Source organism: Alosa alosa, chromosome 6 (assembly GCF_017589495.1).
Source record: "Alosa alosa isolate M-15738 ecotype Scorff River chromosome 6, AALO_Geno_1.1, whole genome shotgun sequence".
Lineage (NCBI taxonomy): Eukaryota > Metazoa > Chordata > Actinopteri > Clupeiformes > Clupeidae > Alosa > Alosa alosa.
This window is the reverse complement of record NC_063194.1, coordinates 322,829-346,808: the sequence shown is the minus strand read 5'-3', so window position 1 is coordinate 346,808 and position 23,980 is coordinate 322,829. Positions and strand designations below refer to the sequence as shown.

The window sequence follows — 23,980 nt, the reverse complement described above, 5'->3', positions numbered from 1 at the left end:
AACAACAATGTCCTCACAGTGAGTTATCCAGGAACTGACCACATCAGTGAGTTCATCAATGTCTATAGAGGATTCAATAAACACCTCCCAGTCTGTGCTATCCAGACAGCCCTGGAGTGTGAGAGTGGCCTCTTCTGACCACACTTTGATGGTTCTAGTTGTCACCTTCCCCCTCTGAAGACATGTCCGATATGATGGAACCAAGAACACACAGTTATGGTCAGCTGAGCCGGGGGGGGGGGGGGATAATGGAATTGATTTATATGCATTTTTTATTTTTTATGGGCCTATAACACTTGTCCAGAATCCTGTCTGAGATGAGCTCTGAGGCGTTTTTTTTCGTTCGCCTTTGGATGAACGTAAACGATAGTAACAAAAATCTGTGGGAATTCTCGAGGCAAATACATAGGGCGCATGGACAAGGAAAGCAGCTCCACATCCTTGGTACAAAGTCTCTCTCTCACTAGAACGTTTTTGCACCAGCGTTCATTAACCCTTAGAACCCGATTGACGCAAAGTGCGTCAAAAAACACACCCTTTCTTCTCTGTTACATTGCTCCGCGGCTGTTCATCGCAGCGAGATGAAACCTTTATAGCATGACAGAGAATAAGGGGGCTTTCAACGAGACCCGCGACTTGTCAATACGATCAAGTATGAACATTTAAAAAAAATCATGAAATTAAATCAAATAGCATCATATTTACAGTCTATACTTCTCTGCGTTCACCTGCGCACCCATTACTCTCGTCTGAATTACTCGCGAACCTGTCATCACATAGATATGGCAAGCATATGAGATGAAAGAGGAGACACAGAGCTATCATTTGATACCAAGTACATCCTTCTGGGTTATAAAACAGACGAAGTGACAGCAAAATAATAACTTCATTTAGCTGGACTTACCCCACGTTTTTGTCTGTTTTTGTGGCAAAGCATGTTTATAATCCAACAGCTATCGTGTGTTTCTCTCTGACAAAAGCATGTTCATAATCCGGTTTTGAGATCCTAGCAAATTCCTGCATGGCATCCAATTCAAGGCTCACATTGCATCCCAATTTGTTGAACAAAGAAACACCTTTTTTGCCTTTACTTTGTTCATGGCACACATGCTAACACGCAAACTTGGGTCAAGTCAGGACAGATCAGTTCGTGTCATAGATATGGAGTGCAGAAAGGTCATTTTTCATCACTAAATAAAAAATGGCATTTATTTCCATAAATCACACACCACATATTTCTGTAAATTGCTCAGCCCCAGAGTATCCCTCCAACATGGCAATTATATTGCCCGATTCAGGACAGTCTGCCCTACACAAACATGAAATGCATGTAGAGCTATGAGCTTGCTGTGGTGAGATACAGGTCAAAATATAAGAATTTTTATAATACGCTTTTTATATTTTAATTCTTTAAAAATCTAAATAAAATCAATGCTAGTACTAATACATGACATGATGGCAGATCTGGATAGCCTAGACTCTGCTGAAAAAAACAATATATAATATGTGTGTGTGGCACTCACAATGACCAGAATAAATCCTTCTGAATAAAGGTAGTGAAAATGCCCTAAAAACAGCTTAGGGTTTTAAATAACCAAATCACCATCAGCGTCCCTTTCCCCGAGCCAGGTCTCTGAGAAGGCCAGAATACAGGCGTTTTTGAATGCATGTTGGTGGTGAACAAGAGCCTGGAGTTCGTCAGCTTTATTACGGAGAGAACGGGTGTTGGACAGGATAATTGAAGGCAGGGGAATGCGAGACAGGTGTTGCCGTCTCATGCGCTCCCGCCTCTCCCGCACTTAATGAACGTTGCCGTCTCATGCGCTCCCGCCTCTCCTGCCTCGCTTCCTTGGTTTCCGTGGTGGAGCTCTGAAGTGGTCACCTTTTCCGAGGCCGGCAAGTTCCTCCAGATCAGGTAAAACCAAGTCCGCTGGTGGTCCCCTGGTCACAGGTTTTTTTAAATGTTAGCAAGAAGTCTCTGGAGTATTGAATCGTCCTTGGTTTAGGAGATCCCAGGTGCCATACGGACGCCAGTAAAAGGAACAAAGTCGTATCCATGTCGCCAGGGCTCTCCAGTGCGCCCATTTCACTCACACATGCGAGTAAAAATAATTGCGTGCGAGTGCAAAAAAATATTTAGGTGCACTGGTGCGAATGACTTCTAGCCAAGTCAATGTTGGTCTACATTGTCGAGTACTCAACATCGCGAAAAATCACTGGTGCGAACCATAAAATCACGTCGCCAATATAGCATAAAAACTACACCTCCCATCAACGTTAGCAGTTTCGCGTTGTGACTTGCTAGTTGCTTCTGTCAAATTTAAGAGTGCGTTGAAAAAGCGGAAAGTTAGACTAGCCAGCCAAGATGCAAAGTAGAACTAATTTCTTCAATCCACCGAATTCATCGGATATATGAGGAACAGGATGAGATTCTAAGAATACAGTGAGAGAAGGAAAAGGTAACATGCCTTTTAGCCCAGTTGACATTGGCTGCAATATGCAAAATATAGCTGTAGCGAACAGGCACAAAAGTAGCCTCCCGTAATACTCCCGTTTTATTCAAAAGTAGAACGCTACAGACAACTCCAGGGTTCCATGCATGCTTGTTTGTTTTACACCGAATACAAGCTGAAGTGCAAAACGAAAGTAAGCATAGGCCTACCATCTGCCTACTGCCTCCATCAGTGCAGATATTTCAAATAAATATAAATATCATTGATTAGACTATGTTGGGTTTTGTTGAAGAGAAAATTCACGGTTATAGTAGTAGGCTAGTATTGGGCAGTATGCAGTCAGATAGGTCACCATGGGCATATTTGGATTAGCTATAGGTGGATTCACAAATAAATAAATTGGCCTAAGGACCTACATTTGGCAGGATAGTGTACTTCACACAGGCTATATGCAAATATGGCAATGCATTATATTATTTTACATTAACAAAATGTAGACATTTAGAGTTTTGACCCACTTTGACAAGCTGGGGTAGATCAGTCCACAAACAAACAAACTTAAGCAAGCTGCTAGACAAACTGAAACCACAAAAAACTGACAAACATAACGGACATGCTCCACACTGCTGCCGGTCGCTGCGTATGCATGCGCCCATTAGTTGTGAATAGGACATTAGGTGGCAGTCTCGCCAGGCCTCGCTAGGTCACTTCCCGGAAACTTTACAGGCAAAGAATATTTCATGAAAGACGTTATATCTCGATTTCTAGGGGAAAAAAACAGCTTTTGATGAAAACTAGCCACTGTTTAGCTTGGGATTTCTCAGGAACAGAGGCGTGTAGAAATACACGGTTTGCACCCACTGAGAGCTTAAAGTCTCAGCTTTCAAACGAGCCATTGTATGTGTTCATAGCTATAACACAGAATATGCTGTGGCTGTACAAAAATCATCAACAATGGTCTAGATTGCTGGCACTCTAGGACAAAGCTTCCGAAAACAGCTTGGCATTCAATGAGTTAAGCTACGTTAAGCTTTTCCACATTAAGGATTTTATTAATTTATTTATATATTTAGGCTACTTGTGCAAACCCTGGATACTTTTATTGCCACACAACAATATTGGTGGTATTTCTTGATACATTAGCTTCAAAAAGCACCGCTTCAGAAAGCTGCACTGCTTGTGAAAGAAGGGGGTGGGGGAGGGGGGCTTAACGTGAAAAAGCTTAACGTAGCTTAATGTCCCAAAAAGGCAACAAGTCGTTTTACTCCCCGCAGGTCTTCATAGCCTGAATGGTAGGCTAGGGGAAGTGGGGGTGACCAGAGCCGTCTTTACTGGAGCTGGGCTATGGACTATGCCTATGTGCAGTGTTCCTGACACAAGAAAAAGTGTGTGGTCCACCATGAAGGCCTTATCCCTCACCCGCGCATCCTAACTGGAAAACAGACAATACCATTATGTCATTATAAGACTTCGTTTTCTGTCTTTGACTATTTTATGGAAACGATTGGGAAGAACATTTGTGCTATTCAGAAAGCAAATATTCTATCGTCTTTCCAGGCGCACACAGCTCGTTACCATATAGCCTATGACTGCCTAAACAGATTTTCTGTTGTTCCTTTCAGTGGCCTAGTAGCAGAATAGGCGAGTACGTTCTTTTTCGTGCAAAAGGCACATTAGGAGAACGTTGCAAAAATTTAATTTAAAAAATGTCAAGTCAATGTAAAATGGAAGCAGGAGCAGGGAGAGTTTGTACCTCCAAAATGACTATTGCAGAGATCAGTTCGTCTGCTCTTGGGTTTGGCCTCGCAGCGAACTCAACCCTCTTGTTGCTTGCAGTTTGTTAAATAAAGCGCTGCAGATTACATTATTTATTTCTGATTAATCTGATTTATTTCTGACCCCTCACTGCTCCCCAAGTGCCGCTGTTGTTGCAGGCAGCTCACTGCGCCGGGATTAATGTGTGCTTCACCTCACTGTGTGTTCACTGTGTGCTGAGTGTGTTTATAATTCACGGATTGGGATAAATGCAGAGACCAAATTTCCCTCACGGGATCAAAAGAGTATATATACTTATATACATCTGCTTGTTAGGCTGGGCTACTGTCAATGTCCTTGTACAGGTAAATGTTCAACAATTGCTGGTGTACAGGCTCAATTAGCTAAATCATTTGTCCAGCTGTTTAAAAATTTTTTCGTGCTACATTCAAACGCAAAAAGTGCTTTGATATATTTTGTCATTTTTGTCAGCAAGCAGGCATGTTGCGGTTGGAATTGCAATTTAAGTTAAATTTCTACAATATCCCAACCTATCCCACTCTGACCTTCGACCACTGCATGATGATACTGCTTTTATTACACAACTGAAAAATAGGCGATTGGGCTCGTCCTTTACAGCAACAGGACACAATATCCCTCCAACTCTAGCCTCGCCCACCCGCTTGTTGCCTTCATATTTTTCATTTCAAATTTGTGATATCACTCAAGTTTTGCTTTAGTTAATTATTAAGTTACTACCAGAAGCCAAAAATCTGACTCTCTCACTAGCTCAAAAATGCCATCATGTAGGCTACATTTTGAAAGAGACCTTTATGGAAGCGCTGCTACCCAGCTCGCGCACCCTCCTTCACAATGTTGAATGGTGACACGCACACAACTTGCAAAACATTGAACTGCTTTGAGTGAAGTGCGCTCGTGAGTTGCTTTCCTTCTGTAAATAATTATGCTCTTCTTCACACTGAAAACAGTGGCAGTCCTAGCTTGTAGCCTATAGCCTAACATATTTTTTTGGAATCAATTCGTGGTGTGATTGACATCAGACTAGTCATTAGCTAGTTAGTTGTGCACTGTTTCCCACTCAGTAGTAAGGTAACAAACAGCCCAGGCTAGGAATTTCACAATTTTAGGGGCAAGGCCACTTGGCCTTCAGTTGGGCATATTTGGTGGGGGGCACAAAGGCCACATGTCAGGGCACCAAGGCCAAAGTTAACTATACAGCAGTAGGCTATAGAAATGATCAAAGTTGTATTTAGCCTATCGACAGCAGTAGACTTGTATCACTGTATGAAACATTAGTACAAAACATGAAACATGACAACATAGAACTGTAAATCATCTGATCATCTAATATTTACAAATATCTAGGCTATATTTAACATTTATTTTATATTTGGCCTGCTATGAAATCATGTACAGTGGGCAGTGCTTCGACTGCCAGCTTCCCTCGCGGTCTGCGCGCGGGATCACGTGGCATCACGCAACTTTAATGTGTATTTTTCCAGTGACGCTGCAACGACGCTGCAACAACCGGCAGAGGTCTCAAGTGAGCAGGGTGTCTCGTAAAAAGAAATGGAGCTGGAAAACCCTACGCAGACTTCACTACAGACTTTATAGCAGACTGGTTTAGAAATAATTTAATAGCCAGAAATATGCCTGCCCTGCCTTAATAAAGAAATATTTGGTTAACGGCGAGCGAATCCCGTTTGCAGCCATATGAAGAAACGCAGGACAAATTAAACATTCTGGTTTTCTCCGAGTGCAACGATGATAGACAGACATCATTTGGACAAAATATAGCACATATTAACCTCCGTTGCTCAGCCAAATGCCTTCCTGTTACATCCTGTTATCACGGAGTTACAGGCGATAAACGATTTTTGATGGTCACAAGTTTACTTTATAGATTATTTTTATTTTTATTATGTTTATTTTTTAGATTATTAAAGAGTGTTTTTCATTTAAAGGCTTGACTTTGTGCTTATTCAGAAGAGCAATTAGTGCTCTCCCCAATCCCAGAGGTTTACATTGCATGTTTGTAATGGATGCAACCGCGAGATACGCTTGTCATAGGCGCCGATACCGTGGGTGCTCTGTCTCTCGGGCACCCACTGAAAACATCGAGCACCCACGTGTGCCAGCTTACAGTCCCGGCTAAATTTACATTAATTTAAAATCAAACATCGCAGTTTATGTTAAATTCAGCATCTCTCATTATGTGATTGCATATGTTGCTGTCAATTCCCTATTCCATATACTAACCACCAATGAGAGCGTCTCTCATATGAAAATGTCTGACACTTCCCACCTGAAGAATTAACGCAAGGCTTTGTCGGGTCTTCAGCCCCGAATAAAACAACAAACAACAAACGGTCACTGTCTAGGACCACCGAGCTGATAATCAGCAGGGTCGCCCATCGCAAATTCGGACTGTCTAGTCCTTCCAGTGCTCTCCAGACTGCCAGTGAATTCTCCGGGTTGGTCAGTTATAAAGAACTTTGTTGGTGTTGCATCGTGAAGACACAGCTGTGCGCAGTTTTCACGCGGGTCATCTTTGCCCTTGGACATTTTCAGCCGGTTGGAAAATGGACTAATTTTATTTTTTATTTTTATTTATTTTATTTATTAATTTGTTTGTTGTATGTCTTGTAGGTCTTGGTGTCGCAGGTGCGGCTGGGCTTCTCGCCCGCTCCGTCCGGCATCTATTGTCTTTGTTAGTCTGTGTCATTACATTACATTACATTTGGCTGACGCTTTTTAACCAAAGCGACTAACAACATGGTAAACAGTAAGTTTTAGAACAATTCTCACAATTTTAGGACAGTTTAAAGAACATTAGAGTACAGTAAGAATAAGTGCGTCGGTGAGTGCTGTTTTAACAGTTACTTGTCAGTTTAAAGCGGCTGGTGAGTGCTAGGATCAGTAAGACTTGTTGTAAGTGTTGCTATGAGAGTAGATGTTCTCTAAAGAGCTGGGTCTTCAGGAGTTTTGAAAGTGGAAAAGGATGTCCCTGCCCTTGTAGGAACTGGAAGTGTGTTCCCAACGAGGAACAACAGATGAGAAAAAGTTTGGATTGGCTTGAGCGTGCGGTGGTAGAGCTAGGCGTGGATTTCGTCAGAGGGGCTTGGCGGTCTGGAGGTAGTGTAAGTCTGTAAGAGGGCATTCAAGTAGGTGGGAGCAGAACCCGAGACTACTTTGTAGGCAAGCGTTAGAGACTTGAATTTGATCGCGGGCGCCATAGGTAGCCAGTGTAGCTGGATAACATGTGCCCTTTTGGGTTGGTTGTAGACCAGGCGCCCGCGTTCTGGATCATCTGAAGTGGTTTCACTGCACAGGCTGGGAGACCTGTCAGGAGGGCATTGCAGTAGTCGAGTCGTGAGATGACTATTGCCTGAACCAGAAGTTGGGTAGCATCTTGAGTCAAGTAAGTCCTGATTTTCCATTATGTTGTAGAGTCGCTTAAGCGGCATGACCGGGCGACTGAGACAACATGATCTGAGAAGTTTAGTTGGTTGTCAAGAACAACTCCTAGATTTCTTGCAGTCCCAATTGGGTAAAACAGACAGGGGAGTCAAATTTGATGTTGATGTAAGTGGTTTATGGTAGGTTTAGCTGGGATGACCAGCAGTTCAGTCTTTGAGAGGTTCAGCTGGAGGTGGTGTGCCTTCATCCATGTAGCTATGTCTGAAAGGCAAAGCTATGTCTGAAAGGCAATGACAATGTCAATGACAATGTCTTATATGTGGAGCGCTTTGGGTTGTATTTATATACAAATAAATCTGACTTGACTTGACTTGACTTGACTTGACTTGACTTGAATGTTTAAAATGTATATAGCCCTGAATATCATTTTAAAAGTAGTCTGACAAAGCTTATTGTTTTGTGACACAGCTAAACACTGGTACCTCATAGAACGTCTATAACATAGCCTAGGTGGTCGCAACTCACAAAAGTAAAGCAGATAGAAAGAACTCCGCATAAATCTAGCCTACAAACGCAGACAGCTTCATGCCAGGTGAGAGAGTCTTGTATTTTCACTGTGCTTTATGATTGTTGGCTTCTGATGGTATCTTGCTAATTCACTGAACTGCATTAGGTGACACAAATGGTATTGCCTTTATCTTATAACTCCTTGTCTGAGCGATTACCAGAAGTCAGATGTTCCCTGACAAAGACATTCGAAAATTAAGAATGTTTATTGACTTGAAAAATACACTAATTTTTGCAAACTCCCTTCATTCAACCCTTGAAGACATCGCGGTCTGGTGCGCTATGTAAATCGTTTCTCGTACCATTTAATTTCTCAGAATTTAGGTCTACTAGGCCTACAATAACGTCATCACCAAATACATCTTTTATTTTTAGTTGATCAACCACAAAGAGTAGCATAGGCCTACTGTGCACAGTGCACTGACGACTGTAGCAGCCCAAGGTAACCAGTTGTTGTAGATGAGAGGCAATCCCTTGTTTCAGATAGCCTGGACAACATGTTACCTGGGTGTTGCCTACGTTATTAATTAATGGTAGCCTACAATAGTTAATTGATTCGCGTAACATATTAGTTGGCTCAAAGAGTAGGGAAGGAGAGAGTCATGTGTGTGTTGCTTTTGCGGGATCGAATCCAGTTTAATGCTAGTTTTCAAAACATATATTTTTTACATGTCTTTTGTCCGAAAGTGGCTGTAATGTAGCGGCTCATGAAAATGGCGACTTCAAACCGCCTAAAACAACTTGTTTGTGGATGTCTGACAACTGCTGCAGCGCATGCACGCGCAAGGAAACCAGTAGGTGGAGAAACCAGAAGGCACACAATACCGGAACGATTTTAAGGCTATTTCGCATAGGCTACTCAATGGTGCTAGTTCACATGCATTATAGCGACCCCCACTCACCGGGGTTAGGTGGAAGGTGTTAATAGACGATTGGCGTAGCCTACAGTAGACTAGGGCTGTTAAAATTGCTCAAAAATGACGTTCGAATATCCCCTCTAAAATAAACACATGTATTTGAATATATTGGAATATCTAGGCTATATTATTTGCGCATTATGTCAGTGATGCGCATAATGTCATCTGTTTTTAACTTTTTGTATGGTTATTGCTTGACAGGGGGGATCCCAAGCAGCTTTCAGCCATAAGGCATTTCCTAATTCACCTGACACTGATATTCAAAATGTTGAAACTATTTCGGCATAGCCTATAAGCAGTTTAATTAAATGTAGTGTTAGTTGTAAACAAACGGGCTACTTGGTGAGGCTTGGCCTCACAGATGCACTCGTGCCTTAAATGGCAATACAAATCTTCACGATAGGCCTATTAACTGACCGCCCGATTCACGGCAGGGGGGGCTATCAGACATTTGTTCCCAAGGGTCTATGAATTGTTAACCCGGCCCTGCCCCCAACAAACGCAAGGACTCCTAACTCACTAGACCTACTTACTGTAGGCTGCGCAAACCACATGCCTGCATTCGAGGCAGGCCTTCTGTTGAAGAATTTTATATAAATCCTGCGCTAACAGTAATCCTCCTACCCCCGCTACCACAGCTGTGGATAGTGTGGCATGCTCACGCTTTATGTCTCCTTCTTGCAAACTAGGCCTATAGCCCAAGCATTTACGTCTTCAAAAAATAACAACTTGCCAGATATGCCTTCATAAATTTGGGCTTCATTCAGCATTTTGTTCTTCCACTGGAAATGACTTCTACATTTGCTGCCTGCTGCATCCTTTCTGTTTGTATTGTTTAGAAAATGTTTGACGTCTTGAGTTAATGCATTAAACATTGTTTGCTGGTAACCAGCCACAAATAGCCTACAGATTCTTGCGTGCGTTCTCTCCAAAATGTGCCCGTTCTATAGGCTATCCAAGTGCATAATTCTGCGGCATAAAGCAGATGTATTTGTGTATTGTACAGAAAAATAAAAATAACCTGTCAAGCAGTCAATTGACTACATTGCAGTCAATAAGTAGTGCAAATTATGAAACCAAAACGTGGGTCATAGTTGTCTAAGCCTCTGCTGTGAGGCCAAACCCATGAACAAAGATGCATTGATATCTGCAATAGTTTTTTTTTTTGGCGAAACAAGCTCACAGCCGAACAAGTCATACTGAAGGGAGAGGCAACTGGAATGTGATCTCCCCACGGGCCAATGGATGTACAAGTTTTCTCCTGTGCATACGATATTTAATCCAGTGTTTTGTCAAGTTGCAAAATGCTATTCGTTTTAACAAATTTTTATGATAGTACCCTATACAAAAAGTACTTCATACTATCTTAATTGCTTTATACTCAATACTTGACCAATGGCTATTGCATCTGTCAGAGAGAATGTGGCATGTGATATACTGTGTAGGCTTCATAAAATAAAATAAACAGATTGCTAATGGCCTGATCTGGGGGCGTTCCCGATACAACCACGGGGTTAGCTTTTACTAACAGGATGCATCGTTCAACTAACCAACATGTAAGATTCTGACTGTTTCCCCAAAACTGTATTATTTACATAGTACTATAAGTTTGGACCATGATAGTTTCCAAACTTCAGTAGTCTGGACTAAGGTGGTTAATGGCGTTTAGTAGCTGCGTGAGCGGGCACCTGCACATACTTCTGTGGCGCATTGCGTTAAGGCGGCAGATGACAGCCGCCGTTGCACAGCAGTTACCAGTCCCTGTCCAAGAGTTCGAATCTGGGTTAAGACATTGACAACAATATTGACATCGTTGTTTACTTAAGTTTATCTTTTGTGCAGATCATATTATCAAAATCAGAATCAGCCTTCTTGGCTTGGTTTGCGTAAACTAACAAGGACCCCCATGAAAATCAAAGGCTACATATTCTCAGCTGACTCGTCAAAAAGTGCGCACCACCTTATCTGCAAGTGTGTGACTTTTACTTACGTGCACATGGCTGCAAATTGACTTTTCATTTATGTATTTTCTGCCTTGGGCATTTTAAAATATGGATGTATGGTGGTTAGAAGTGTAAATATCAATTAGAAACCTAAATATATTCATAATTATTAATTTGCAAACAAATAACTGGCGTCAGTGACGTCTTTGCCATGAAGATCCCTGGAACTATGCTTCTAGCATTCTACCACAGGTCGAGAGGTGTAGTTGTAACTACACAACTTTACGATAGTGGTTCGCGACGTTCGTTGCTACTATGGTTTTGGGAAACACTAACGTAGTGGAACGATGCATTGGACTATGTAAGTTCCAAATATGAATGTAATTCTGCGGCATAAAGCAGATGTATTTGTTTATTGTACAGAAAAATAAAAATGACATGTCAAGCAGTCAATTGACTACATTGCAGTCAAGAAGTAGGGCAAATTAATTTCTGAAACCAAAACGTGGGTCATAGTTGTCTAAGCCTCTATTGGCGTAGCCTGTTAAAAACGCCGCCAGATAGTATTAAATCGGCAACAACATTGTTTTCTGCAGAAGCCTACCCAAGGCTACAGATTAATTCTGAACAGTTATTTCTCTACTGGCTCAATTATCACACCACTGTTTTGATTTGCGTAGTTGCGTTAACCCCAACACTGACAATAATGTAGATAGCAAATTTCGATTTTCGTTACCATCGTGTAGTCAAGCCTTAAGCCATACCTAAGTAGCCTAAATCGAGGTAATGTTTAATTATGCATGATTTATTTTGTTATTGAATTCGTAGGCTGGGATTACTCTCGGCAACAATTATGTTTAATGGTAGAGCCTGCTTTTTCAGAAGGGACCGCAGGCAGAGCGATGTACAGTGGTAGAGCGACGCACAGTGGCTGAAAGTGGTACTAAAGCTTCACGCAGCTTCACGCCGCGTAATGCGCGAATGAAGTGGTCATTTGAAAGTGATGCCCACTGTACCTAAACGAGCCATTTGTCCTCCGATTACATACAAGCTACTTGGCGCCGCATTTGCAGGACTCATGTTTCGCGCTGTAGGGGATTTTAAAAAAAGTGACGTGAGTGGAAGGGCGACCATGCGACAGAGTTGCGAAATTGCAGGCGCGGCTCGAAATGGCTGTTATTTCAAATAGCGTAACATATTTTAAACTAATCAGTTAACCGGTTTAAACCGGCTAATGAGGCTCGTGGTCAGTCAAGAAAAATTTTAGTCATTCTCTAGTTGGTGTTGTGGATTTATTATCTTGTCAGTGACATTATATTAGGCTACTTTGTCATTTCAATTGGTAGAACAAAGCTTAAACTGCTTAAAACTGAGCCCTTTATCCATAGATTTTATGCCATAGTAAATAACATTAAATCATCCATAAAGACCTTTCTACATTAACTTCTGATCAATTGTACATTTAGAAACACATTGAACTGATGAATTGCTCTTTAAACAGCATAACTTAACTTCAATCACTCGCATATAACCATACAATACAGCCACCCTAGGAGAACACGGGTATGCCTCACAAAATATGCACTAAAATGTACATAGTAGGCAATCTGATCTAATCACATACCTATACTGGGCCTGAAAAAGTTCCTGGACAAAAGAACCAGTTGAAAGCGATGGAGACGGTCCTTCTGAAGAGTCATGTTCTTCCACAGGAGGCTAAAAAAAAACAAATAAACGAACATAAGCAAAATTATAACACATACAGAACAAAATTATTCATACTCCTGGCAAATATTGATTGAATGTTAATTTTCTCTTGACCAATATGTTTGTTCTGATTGAAAATGACACTGCCAAATGGCAAACCTTTGTAAGACAATGTAGTAGGAACATGGAATCAAAAACATTGTTTACATTTTTATGAGAAATGGCATGTCCAAAATTATTCATACCCTTTTTAATTAATCAATGGGAACATCTTTATTTGCATTCACAGCTCTCAAAATGGCAATTATCATACCTACCAAGCCTATCCATGTGTCCACAATGATTCTAGACTGAACCTGACCGCATCTTGTGCTCACTTTTTGACGGATTGAGGTCTGGACTCTGGCTGGGCCACTCTACTTACTTCATTACTTAGTTACATTACATTTAGCAGACACTTCTTGACCAAAGTGATTTACATATGTCAGCTATATTACAAGGGATCACATTGTCCCCGGAGCAACTTGGGGTTAAGTGCCTTGCTCACGGGCACAACGGTGGAAGCCGGGGATTGAACCGACAACTTTCAGGCTACTGCACGCTAGCCCAGCTCCTTAACCACTACACTACCACCGCCCCACTCTAAACTGTTAATATTGTTTTCTGTTACATTTCTTGCCTTGTTGGCTGTATGTGTTGGATCATTGTGTGGTTCAATCAGGAAAGCAAACACTTGTGGTGAAAAAAGAGAGAAACACGACTGATCCCCCCCACACACACACACACACACCCCTTGTAAAAAAAAAAATCCAGTTTAAGATAGGCCCAGAAATCTATCTATATGGATATACTCCTAAGTCCATATACCAAGTTTGGTTTAAATTGGTGAAAGTGTTAATAATTATAGCACCCCTAGTGGTGAAAGCACACCAAATTAATTGTCCATCCTCAGGATGTAGTCCCAAGTCCACATACAAAGTTTGGTTGCGATAGGTGAAAGTCCTGCTAATCATAGAGCCCCTAGTGGTCAAATGTCACCAAATTTATTGTGGGTCCTTAGGATGTGTTTACGATTCAACATACCAAGTTTGGTGTCGATACGAAAAAGTCTTCCTAATTATAGCGCCCCTAGTGGTCAAAGTATACCAAATGTATTGTGTGTCCTCAGGATCAGGTCCCGAGTCCATGTACCAAGTTTTTTTTTGTGATTAGAAATTTTATTGGTTTTAAACATCAGTACAAGTTACCATTCACAAATGAAAAGCATGAAAATATTCTTTACACAAATAAACAAACATAGGGGGTAAATCATGCATCATATATACACAGTATATACCCACACAGAAACCAGACAAGACCACAAAAAAAAAAAGTCAAATAACAACAGCAACAACAAAAATAAAAAACATAGGGAGGAGGCCTGCGCTAGATGTGAAGAGAAGCTCTTGTATGGTGTGAAGAGGGGGCTAAGCCTGCAGTTCACCCCTGAGGGTCATTTATAAATTGAAGAAAGTAGTAGTACCAATCTAACCTATCCAGCAGGGTAAATGATACTCGTTCATATGCAGCGACTGTAGTCAAAGCATTGTACCAATCTGTGATTGATGGGGCATGGGCTGACTTCCACTGTTGGACAAGTAGTTTCCTACCAAACATAATAGCTGTCTGGATCCATTCTGCATAGACAGACGCAATGTCATTTTTTAGTGTAGATGGGTCTCCTAATAGGTATAATCGAATGCAAAAGGGAACCTCTAGGCCCACGACTTTCTGAATGCACTCATGAATTGATGACCAGAAGTCTTGCACTTTTGGGCAGTGTCACAACATATGGGTTAGTGTGCCATCATCTGAGCACTTCCAGCACCCTGGGTTAGCAGTAAGCTTAAGCCTGTACAATTTAGAGGGAGTCCAGTACATTCTATGTATTATCTTGAACTGAATAAGTCTAGTGCGAAGATCACGTGCCATTTTCTTTAAGTTGCGAATTATATTGGTCCATTCTTCCTCTGTTAGCGTAGTTTCGAGGTCTCTGTCCCATACTTTCTTTAATGAGGCCATGGTGCCGTGTCTCTGCAGCAGCATTGAGTAATAAAGAGATGACTCATGACCCTTTCCATATGTTTTTATAATGAGGGAAGGAGTCTCTGCGCCAAGTGGAGCTGTGGGAGGTTGAAATGTTTTCTTTAAGAGACTATGAATTTGTATGTATCGCCAGTAATTGTTCTTATGCAAGTGGAATTCCGCCTGTAGATCATTGAAAGTTTTGAGGTCTCTTCCTTCATAGAGGTTGCCTAGTGTTAAAATTCCTCTCTGTACCCATTCTTTCCAATAGAAAGAAGATTTCCCAATTTTTAAGCAAGGATTGTACCATATGCTAGATGTCATATTTAAGAAGGGGTCAAAATTGAAATTGTTTGCAGTTTTTCTCCAGATTCCCCTAAGACATGAGAGAACAGGATGGTCCTGCGCAGCGGGGGGAAGTGTGGCTGTAAGATGTGCAGCCAATGGGAGATCAGGGCAATAATGAGCCTCTGCAGTGAAACATGGTGGAGCCCGTTCTGGGGGGAGGTACCACTGCGCCAGGTGTCGTAGACAAAATGCGTAGTGGTATAGCAGTAGATTTGGAATTCCTAAGCCTCCCTGATCACATTTTTGTTGACATTTTTTAAGGTGAATTCTTGCTCGCTTTCCATTCCACAGGAACAGGTTACATAATTTATCAAACCTTCGAAAAAAATTCACAGGCACATCTACTGGAAGGGACTGCAAGATATAATTGAATTTAGGGGCTACACTCATCTTCAAAACATTAGCCTTAGCCCATAAGGACAGGTGAAGGGGTGACCACCTTTCTATGTCTAATTTAAATGTTTCAAGTAATGGTTCTATATTTACTTTCATAATATCTGACAAGTTAAATGGAAACAATATCCCAAGATACCTAATGCCTTGAACTGGCCACCTGAATTGCCTGATTGGAAAAGCGTTTTTGGACAGTATGTTGTCAAGGCCAGGGCTTCACACTTGGACCAATTTATCTTATATCCTGAGAGTTTGGCAAGAGAGCTGATCAGGGATAGCAGCGCTGGGATGGCGGTATCAGGGCGGCTAACAAAGGTCAAGATATCATCTGCATATAACATCACCTTATGTGTAATGGTCCCCACACGTATGCCAGTGAAGTTAGGGTCTAAGCGAATGGCAGCCGCCAAGGGCTCTAGAGCAAAGGCAAAAATGGCTGGGGAGGCAGGGTCACCCTGGCGGGTGCCTCTGTGCAGTTTAAGATATGGGGAGGTGAGACAGGGAGCTGCATCATTCCTGACCGCCCATATTATGTCTATCAGACGGCGTAGGTTATCTGAGGAGTGTTGATTTCGTATGAACCCCGGTCGGGGTTAACCAGGGAGGGCTATGACTATGTCATATTTCTTAACTTTCAATGTACTGAGTATTTTCTTCCTTTTAACGAGTTGACCCATCCCTTTTGTGTTCCAACTACAGACCCTCAACCCCCTGCCACGGTCACTTCTGCTCATGTAGGTTTAAACTTTGGTATAGCACAGCCTCCAAATAAAACAAAAAACTAAACAAACCATACAAACAATATACTCCCTCATAGGAGTACTCAAAAACAAAACTGGAGTTAAAGTACTCCATCAAGAGTGCTAAGCGAATCACACTCTAAACACTAAGTTATATGTCCGTGAACCACTCACTTTCAAGGCTACTCGACACAGCGACACCATCGAAAAGACGCCTGCTATGCTTAGGCTAGACATTCTACATCTACAACATTAAGTTTCGCAACGTGTCAGCTACTGCTATCATATGAAATGAAACTAAAATACCTCATACATTTAGAACAAACAAGTAGCCTAACAATGGGAACTCTGCAAACGTAGCCACATTTTTTTTTTCCGATTTCTTAAAGTTAAACAGAATTTACACCACACGTCAAAGAAAGAAGACTCAGAATGGCTCGACCCTTCATAACAATCACTCAGTTAAAGTCCAGAAAATGAAACGTAAGGGTATTTGTATTACTTACTGATCGGCTATACGTCCTTTCAGTGTCCAAAAAAAAAAAACAGTAGACTTGGCTACAATCATTATCAGTTAGCCAGTGGAAAAATACAACTACTTCCATCCAGAATCTTACAGCTTGTTGATGAATTCCAAGGCTTTTTCCGCGTCACTGAAGCGACGCTCCGGTCCATTGTCAGAAAAAATCCTGAGCGTTGCAGGGTAGGCAAGTGCGAACTTCATGTGACGGTCGTTCATTTTTTTCTTGCATTCATTAAACTTCTGACGCTGCGCTTCTACCATTTTGGTGTAGTCAGGGAAGATGCTAATTTTGTTGTTATCCCATAGAATCTTCCCCCTTAGTTCTAGCCGCACGTTGAATCTGTGACACGTCCTGAAAGCACAGGAACTTTGCCACGATAGCTCTCGGCGGGCGACCCTCCTGGTATGGTGCCAGAGTGCGATGTGCACGTTCAATGACAAGCCCCCTTGTAAACTCCACTTCCAAGAGCTCAGGTAGCACCCTCTCCAAAAATTCAACAGGATTCCTCCCCTCGCATCCTTCAGAAAAACCACGATTTCTCAAGTTGTTACGTCTGCTCCTAGCCTCTAGATCATCAACCCATGTTTGCATTATCGCTAGCTCAGACATTGGAGCAGGGGGGTTAGCCCTTGCTTCTTCCATAGCTTCCTCAAGCATGGCAGTGCGAGTCTCTACATTTTCAAGTCGTTCCGAAAACCCATCCAGTTTCTCGCTTATTGCTGTAGTTGCCTGTTTGATTTCAGCCAGGGCTGCCTTCTGGCTCGCATCCAACTGCTTCAGCAGTTGGTGCATACCGCTACTTAGGTTAGCAAAGTGGATCAGTGATGGGAGCGCCATCTTTATCGCTAGCTATCTTCTCAGCAGCATGGTCAGTGTTTTTAGCCTTGGTGTTTTGTCGTCGCGTCTCTTTTGCTGGTTGAAGTGACATGATAGATGTCAGAAGTATATTGCCGTCGAGTAATTAGCAGGAATTAAACTTTAACAAGTAATTTGCAGGATGGTGTCAGGAGCTCACGGTCTAAGCAGCCATTCCCCAGCTAGCGTCACGTGACCAGCCCAAGTTTGGTTTTGATAGATAAAGGCGTTGCTGAGATATGAGCTAATTTCCTGTATCTCTAGCGGTCACCATATCTGGTCACCAAATGTATTGTGTGTCCTCAGGATGGGATCCCAAGTCCATATACCAAGTTTGGTTTCTATATGTGAAAGCATTGCTGAGATATGACCCTACTTCCTGTGATTATAGCGCCCCCCTAGTGGTCAAAAGACTCCAAATTTATTTTGTATCTTCAGAATGGGTTCTCAAGTCCATGTACCAAGTTTGGTTTCAATATGTGTAAGCATTGCTGAGATATGAGCCTACTTCCTCACAGTTTTGCTTGGGTCAGCCTAAGGACCTCCCCAGCAGCGCCCCCTAGAGGTCAGAGGTCACTAAAGTATTTGAACATCCTCCTGATGGAGTCTTGAGTCTACGTACTAAGTTTGGTTATGATACATGAAATGGTTGCGGCGGTATGAGCTCACTTCCTGTTTGGCGGCTTCACCACAAATTTCGATTGGCTGTTACGGGAGAGTGGTTTTAGTTCCGAAGACGAAAAGGGATAACTTTTGTGCGGCTTGGTCTGAAGATCATATGCACTAAGTTTCATGAAAATCGGACAATTTATGTGAGGCGTGAAACTTTTTAAAGGTTTTTGACAAAATCCAAAATGGCGGAAAATGACTGTGGAATCAGGTAGGTTACACAGTTTGTTCTCTTTTCCTCCCCTAAAACCTCCTGTCACTAGCTAGATGCTTTTGAATTTAACATTTGGAATATTCTGTAGGCCTGCTGTTCCTTTTATGAGAACAATTTAACTGAACAAGTTTTCATTAGACTATTGAATGCTTTAAATGCGAATGCTATATACTTAATTTACCATTAGCTAGATTAGAGTGGTTCTATACGCAGTTGTCATCTAAATGCAGTATTTTGTAGGCTATTCAAAGCATTTCACGTTCATCGCTCGTGGTGTAGGCCTAGGTCTTGAGTGATCACTGTCCCTTTACATGTGTGGGACGTTAAATTATGTTTTAACACGGTGCTGTTTTTGTTGATGGACGGCGCCGTCTTCAATTCAGTTTTCCTACCGTTTTAATAAACGACACATGCGCAATTGCGTGGTTAAAGTAAGGAATTGTTTTCACTTGTTTTCTTGCAATTCCCACATAACGTTATATACTAGGCCTAGGTTACATTAAAAAATGTTTTGTTGGTTACTGTCTACTTCGAACTTCCGTTACTGACAGGTGGAATAATTTTATTATTGTATGTTCTGGATGATCATGGCAGCGCCAGCGTCAGCTGAACGAAAGCTTACATACTAATCAAGTCCACAGTTAAAACTTCCAGCTGAAGTAGCTATACTGCGGAGGTAAGATAGCGTGAACTGAAAGAGTTGCCTTTTAACGGAGTGAGTGTAGCCTGTAATTTCTTAGCTGCTATCAGAACGATAGGCTACCTCTCCTTTGCTACATGATCAAATATTATCAGATGAGTGGAGATTATCAGAAGCACCGGACATTAACCAGCAGGCCCATATGAGAAACACTCTGGTTCCGCTGGTAGCCTGCGGTAGATGACGTTAAAAAAGCTATAGTTGCCGGAAAGCAAAAAAAGTGGTAGGTGCCGAAAAGCGCGCTGTTTGCATCCCTGTTTAATGGTCCGATGCCACTTCTTGGGGCAAGTCTCTCGGCAGACTGCCTGATCTTTTCCTCCAAAAATCTTAATGTAGCCCCTGGCCCCATTGTCTGAGAAACACCCAAAACGAATACATTTCTATTAGGGCTGTCAAAATAACTGATCAATTTCGATTAATTAATTTGAGAAAAAATAATTGATTAAAAAAAATAACGCAGATTAATCGATTCTGTATGACCTTTGACCCCGAGCCGTTCTAGTCAGTAACCATTAGACTGTAAAATGAAGGAGAGAAGAAAATGTGCTGCCTAGATCATTGATAGGAACATTTACTTTTAAAAAACGGCCTGATGGTGTTGATAAAAATAAAGTGTTGATTAAAATAAAGTCCTATGTAATGTCTGCAGCAAGGAATTTACATATCACCGGAGTTCATCAACTCTAAAGGCACACATCAATGCAAAGAAATAGTGTTAATTTATTTTCATTGTGTGCCTTAGGTCAGCGGTCCCCAACCACCAGGCCGCAGGACATTCCTAACCGGGCCGTAGCCTACGACATGAGTTAAAAAAAAAATGCATGCAAACTAAACTAAATTTAATTCGCAATAATGTCACGTTTTTACATGGCATAGGCCTATATGCAGTTGTTTGATTGCACGCATGTTTGCATTTTGCAAGGTCTATTTTCTTACGTCTGTATTGGTCTGTCCCGCCTTCAACACTTTTACATATTGCCTTCAGCGCTGCGCAGCCTCAGGTCAGCTCACTTCACTTGATCAGTTCTTGGCGAACGGTAGTGTCACACGAAGTTAGCTAAACTGCTAGAATGAGCAACAAAAAACAAGCATCTTTAGCAGGTCACTGGCCAGAGTGTTTGAGTTGCGAGAGCAGAAAAAAAGTCACCGTTAGCTGCACATTTTAGTGATGAGGACTGGGTGTCAAAACTCGCTTACCTGTGTGACATATTCGGGTTGCTTACTAACCTCAACCTGTCACTCCAGGGGAGAATGACGACTGTCTTTAAACTGACAGATAAAGTCGCTGCATTTAAAGCCAAGCTTGATTTGTAGGGACGACGAGTGGACCGGGGTGTATTTGATATGTTCCAAAAAGTAGTGGGGGTTTTGGGAGAGACTGAGGCAGTGCCCTTTCTCTCGCAGCTGGTGCGCGATCACCTTGTTGCGCTCTCAAATGAGTTTGAGCGTTACTTCCCATCCTTCAAAGATTCACGGCAAACCAATGAGTGGGTCCGCAACCCATTTGTCAATATCCCGAATAGTCCTAACTTGTCAGCGCAGGAGGAAGAGCAGTTGATCGAAACTGCAAATGACGGTGGTCTTAAGAGTGTGTATAAGGAAATCTCTCTGGCGGGTTTTTGGATCAAAACCAAAGCAGAATATCCCGAGATAGCCGTAAAAGCGCTGAAAACGTTTCCCACCACGTATGTATGCGAGGCCGGGTTTTCGGCAATGACTGCAACTAGACAAATTGCGCAATTGACTGGACATTTCAAACACACTGAAGGTGTCACTGTCTTCCATCACCCCCAGATGGAAGCTTCTTGTTGCAGGGAAACAAGCAGGGCTCCCACTGATTATATTCGTAATCCACATTTAGTTCCCGTGTTTTGTTCCCATATTTTGTTAAGCATGTTCACACTTATAGATGTAGCTTCAAGTTGTTCAATATTCATAGTTCATATTGTTCAATTTTCACTTCTTCAAGTTCCCCCACCGGTCCAAAAAAAAAAAAAAAAAAAATAGGAATCAAACCGGTCCATGGTACATAAAAGGTTGGGGACCCCTGCCTTAGGTTATTATTATCTGTGGCCTGAAATGCCTTGTATGTGAAAAAATTATTATGGCCATCATTTGAACAGTGAAAATAATAATAAAAGAGTTTTTGAACTTTAATGTCACTAATGCTGATTATTCAATGATTCATTTGAATTTAAATACTTTCACAGCAAAAATATGTGATTAATTAATCACAGAGTATGTAATTAATTCGATTCATTTATTTAATCGATTGACAGCCCTAATTTCTATAGCTATTCTCCACATTATGGATGGACATACATTTGGACATCTTTCGTTTCTATAGCTTTTCTTCACTGTGCGTATGGTGTTTTGGTGGTTGAAATTTTCACCCCATCCCAAAATGGACCACTTGGTCATCATGGATGCTGATTATGGATCACACTTCTCAAAACTCAGCTAAACCTTTATAAGGGCACACCTGGACAAAGAATTTAGCTTGTGCTGGATTTTGTTTGACCCAGGGACATGGGCCGAGTTTGGCACAAAAAAAGACCCCGATGACACCATGTCTATTTCAAGTGTGGGGGTGAGAAAATTATTATTTTGGGATGTTTTTCAACCAGTGGGACCTTCTCAAAGTAAATGGTAACACTAAAACAAGGGACTACATTAAGATTCTGGAGGAACAGATCAGGCATTCTGCTGATGCTCCCGATGCTCTGGGGTAGGTCTAAATAAACTACACACACACTTACAGAATAATCTGTGTGTCAGATTCTGTAAGTGTGTGTGTATATCTGTGTGTGTGTGTGGTGTGTGTGTGTTCTAGTGTCAGGATACTAGTAAGTTGATATGCACCTAAACGCTCTGACATGCCATGAGAGTTTGACAGGGAGAGTTCGACAGAGAGATAATAGCCTAGCAGATCATGAAAAATGGTGAGCAATGTAATCCAAAGTTCACTGATTTCTACATTGTTAGTTAGCCTACTTATAGCTTGGATGAAATGATATTCAGCCTAACGTTGATGTTAGAACACACTTGTTTGGCTGTAGCCAATTTAACGTTACAAATGTCTGTAAGCATATCATGAGCCTAATGTTAATAATTTATTTCATATAATAAATGACATGCCTTCTCTTTTGGCAATGGCAAGTCAAGTAGGACAAAATAGGCTAGCCTACAATCCAAAATGTGACAGAGAACCCAGGGCGTTTTGTGTTCACAATGCACAGATAATGTGAACCGTGCAGCGGACTTCAAAGCGAACCGCACCAAGGCCACCACCTGAGGTGTTAGATGGGTCTAAGTTCGGTTGCCGTGATCACATATGCACAAAAAATGCTGAGCCATCGATCTGAGTTTGTTTAGAAGTCTGAAAGGGACCAAGTGTGAAAACATCCTAAGTCATCTTAAAAAGCAATTGAGGAAGTAAATTGGAATGAGCACCTTATAGAGCAATGTATAGAGGATAATTGTAAATCATTCATGGCTAAACTTCACAGCATCATACATGGTTTTATGAGAAAAGTAAAATCCAAACCTGGACAAAGAAACTATCTACCATGGTTAAATGATAAACCCAGAATATGAGCCGCGCCCATAGGAAGCAGGGATGGTGGGTGTGTCGGAAAAAAATGTTATTAGCAGCCCTAATCTTGACTAATCGGTTTTTCATTTGAATGTTTTAAACTAGAATTCTTACTAGCACAAATTTTACCTTAATAGAGGGTCCACCACTGGACTGAACAATGTTGTTGAGGTCTTCATGTACTCGGTCAAGAAGCCACAAAAGGAACTCCTGGGCATCATGCTGAGCGTTGCCCCTGTATTGCATGGCATTCTTGGAGACAGCACTCTGACAGGAGGGGAAAAAAAATAATTATTTTTTTTTTTTCAAATGTACACAGGGGAAATGTTACATTCCTAGTGCTATAGCATGGCTCCAGACTGCCACCACATGCTTGCATTTTGCGACCATTTTTGTAAATGTTACCAAGAAATATCGGCTATAGGATCCTCCTGCAGAAGTTATCATGAACTTCACTGGCTAACCCACTTTACTTGAGCTGCAGGCTGTGAGCACAAGGCAAATGCAAGATACAGCTTCAGTCCAAAAAGTAACAGCCTTTTTCAATGACCAACAAAGCATAAGTGTACTTTTACCTACTTTAGTCGCCGGCCTCCCTCTTTCAGTTTAGCTATCCATCTGCCTATTCTCTCGCCATAGTAGCCTACCACTAAAAGGAGCCACACCACTTTTTTAACAAAAATGTTTTGTTGACTTAGTTTTTTGCTGCTGTACATGCAATACAATGCAATACCAGTCCTTTATTAGGTGGTCTCCCTTATTTCCTGTTTATTTATCTGCTTTGTGTAGGCTAGACTCACAAATACATTACAACAGAACAAAGAAAGGGAAAATGTCTCCGAACCACTGTTTGTTGCAACTGCACTATTCTAACTTAATTAAAATGTACGCACCCTTGTAATCAGGAGAACTTGCCCTTTGTATACATGATAGTTTGAGTGAAACAAGAAGTTGAGTTGAAACAAGTTTGAATGTAAACAATACTATCAAAATTAAACCTCAAAAACACAAAAACATCAAAAAAAAACATTTGTCAAGATAAATTATTAACCTAATTTCTATAGTATAGTGCATGAGAGAACATTTTGTGTTCTC

The 23,980-nt window shown here is 41.5% G+C and overlaps 1 protein-coding gene across 1 annotated transcript in view; it reads right to left on the bottom strand.

Annotated features, from left to right (window-relative positions):
- The window catches only part of usp31 (ubiquitin specific peptidase 31), a 204,920-nt gene that overhangs the window by 158,841 nt on the left and 22,099 nt on the right, over positions 1 to 23,980 (bottom strand). Inside the window, exons 2-3 of the mRNA XM_048245616.1 lie at positions 23,015 to 23,152; positions 12,701 to 12,792 (exon numbers count right to left, since the gene is read on the bottom strand). Coding sequence (XP_048101573.1) covers positions 12,701 to 12,792; positions 23,015 to 23,152 — 230 coding nt within the window. The remainder of the gene's footprint in view (positions 1 to 12,700; positions 12,793 to 23,014; positions 23,153 to 23,980) is intronic.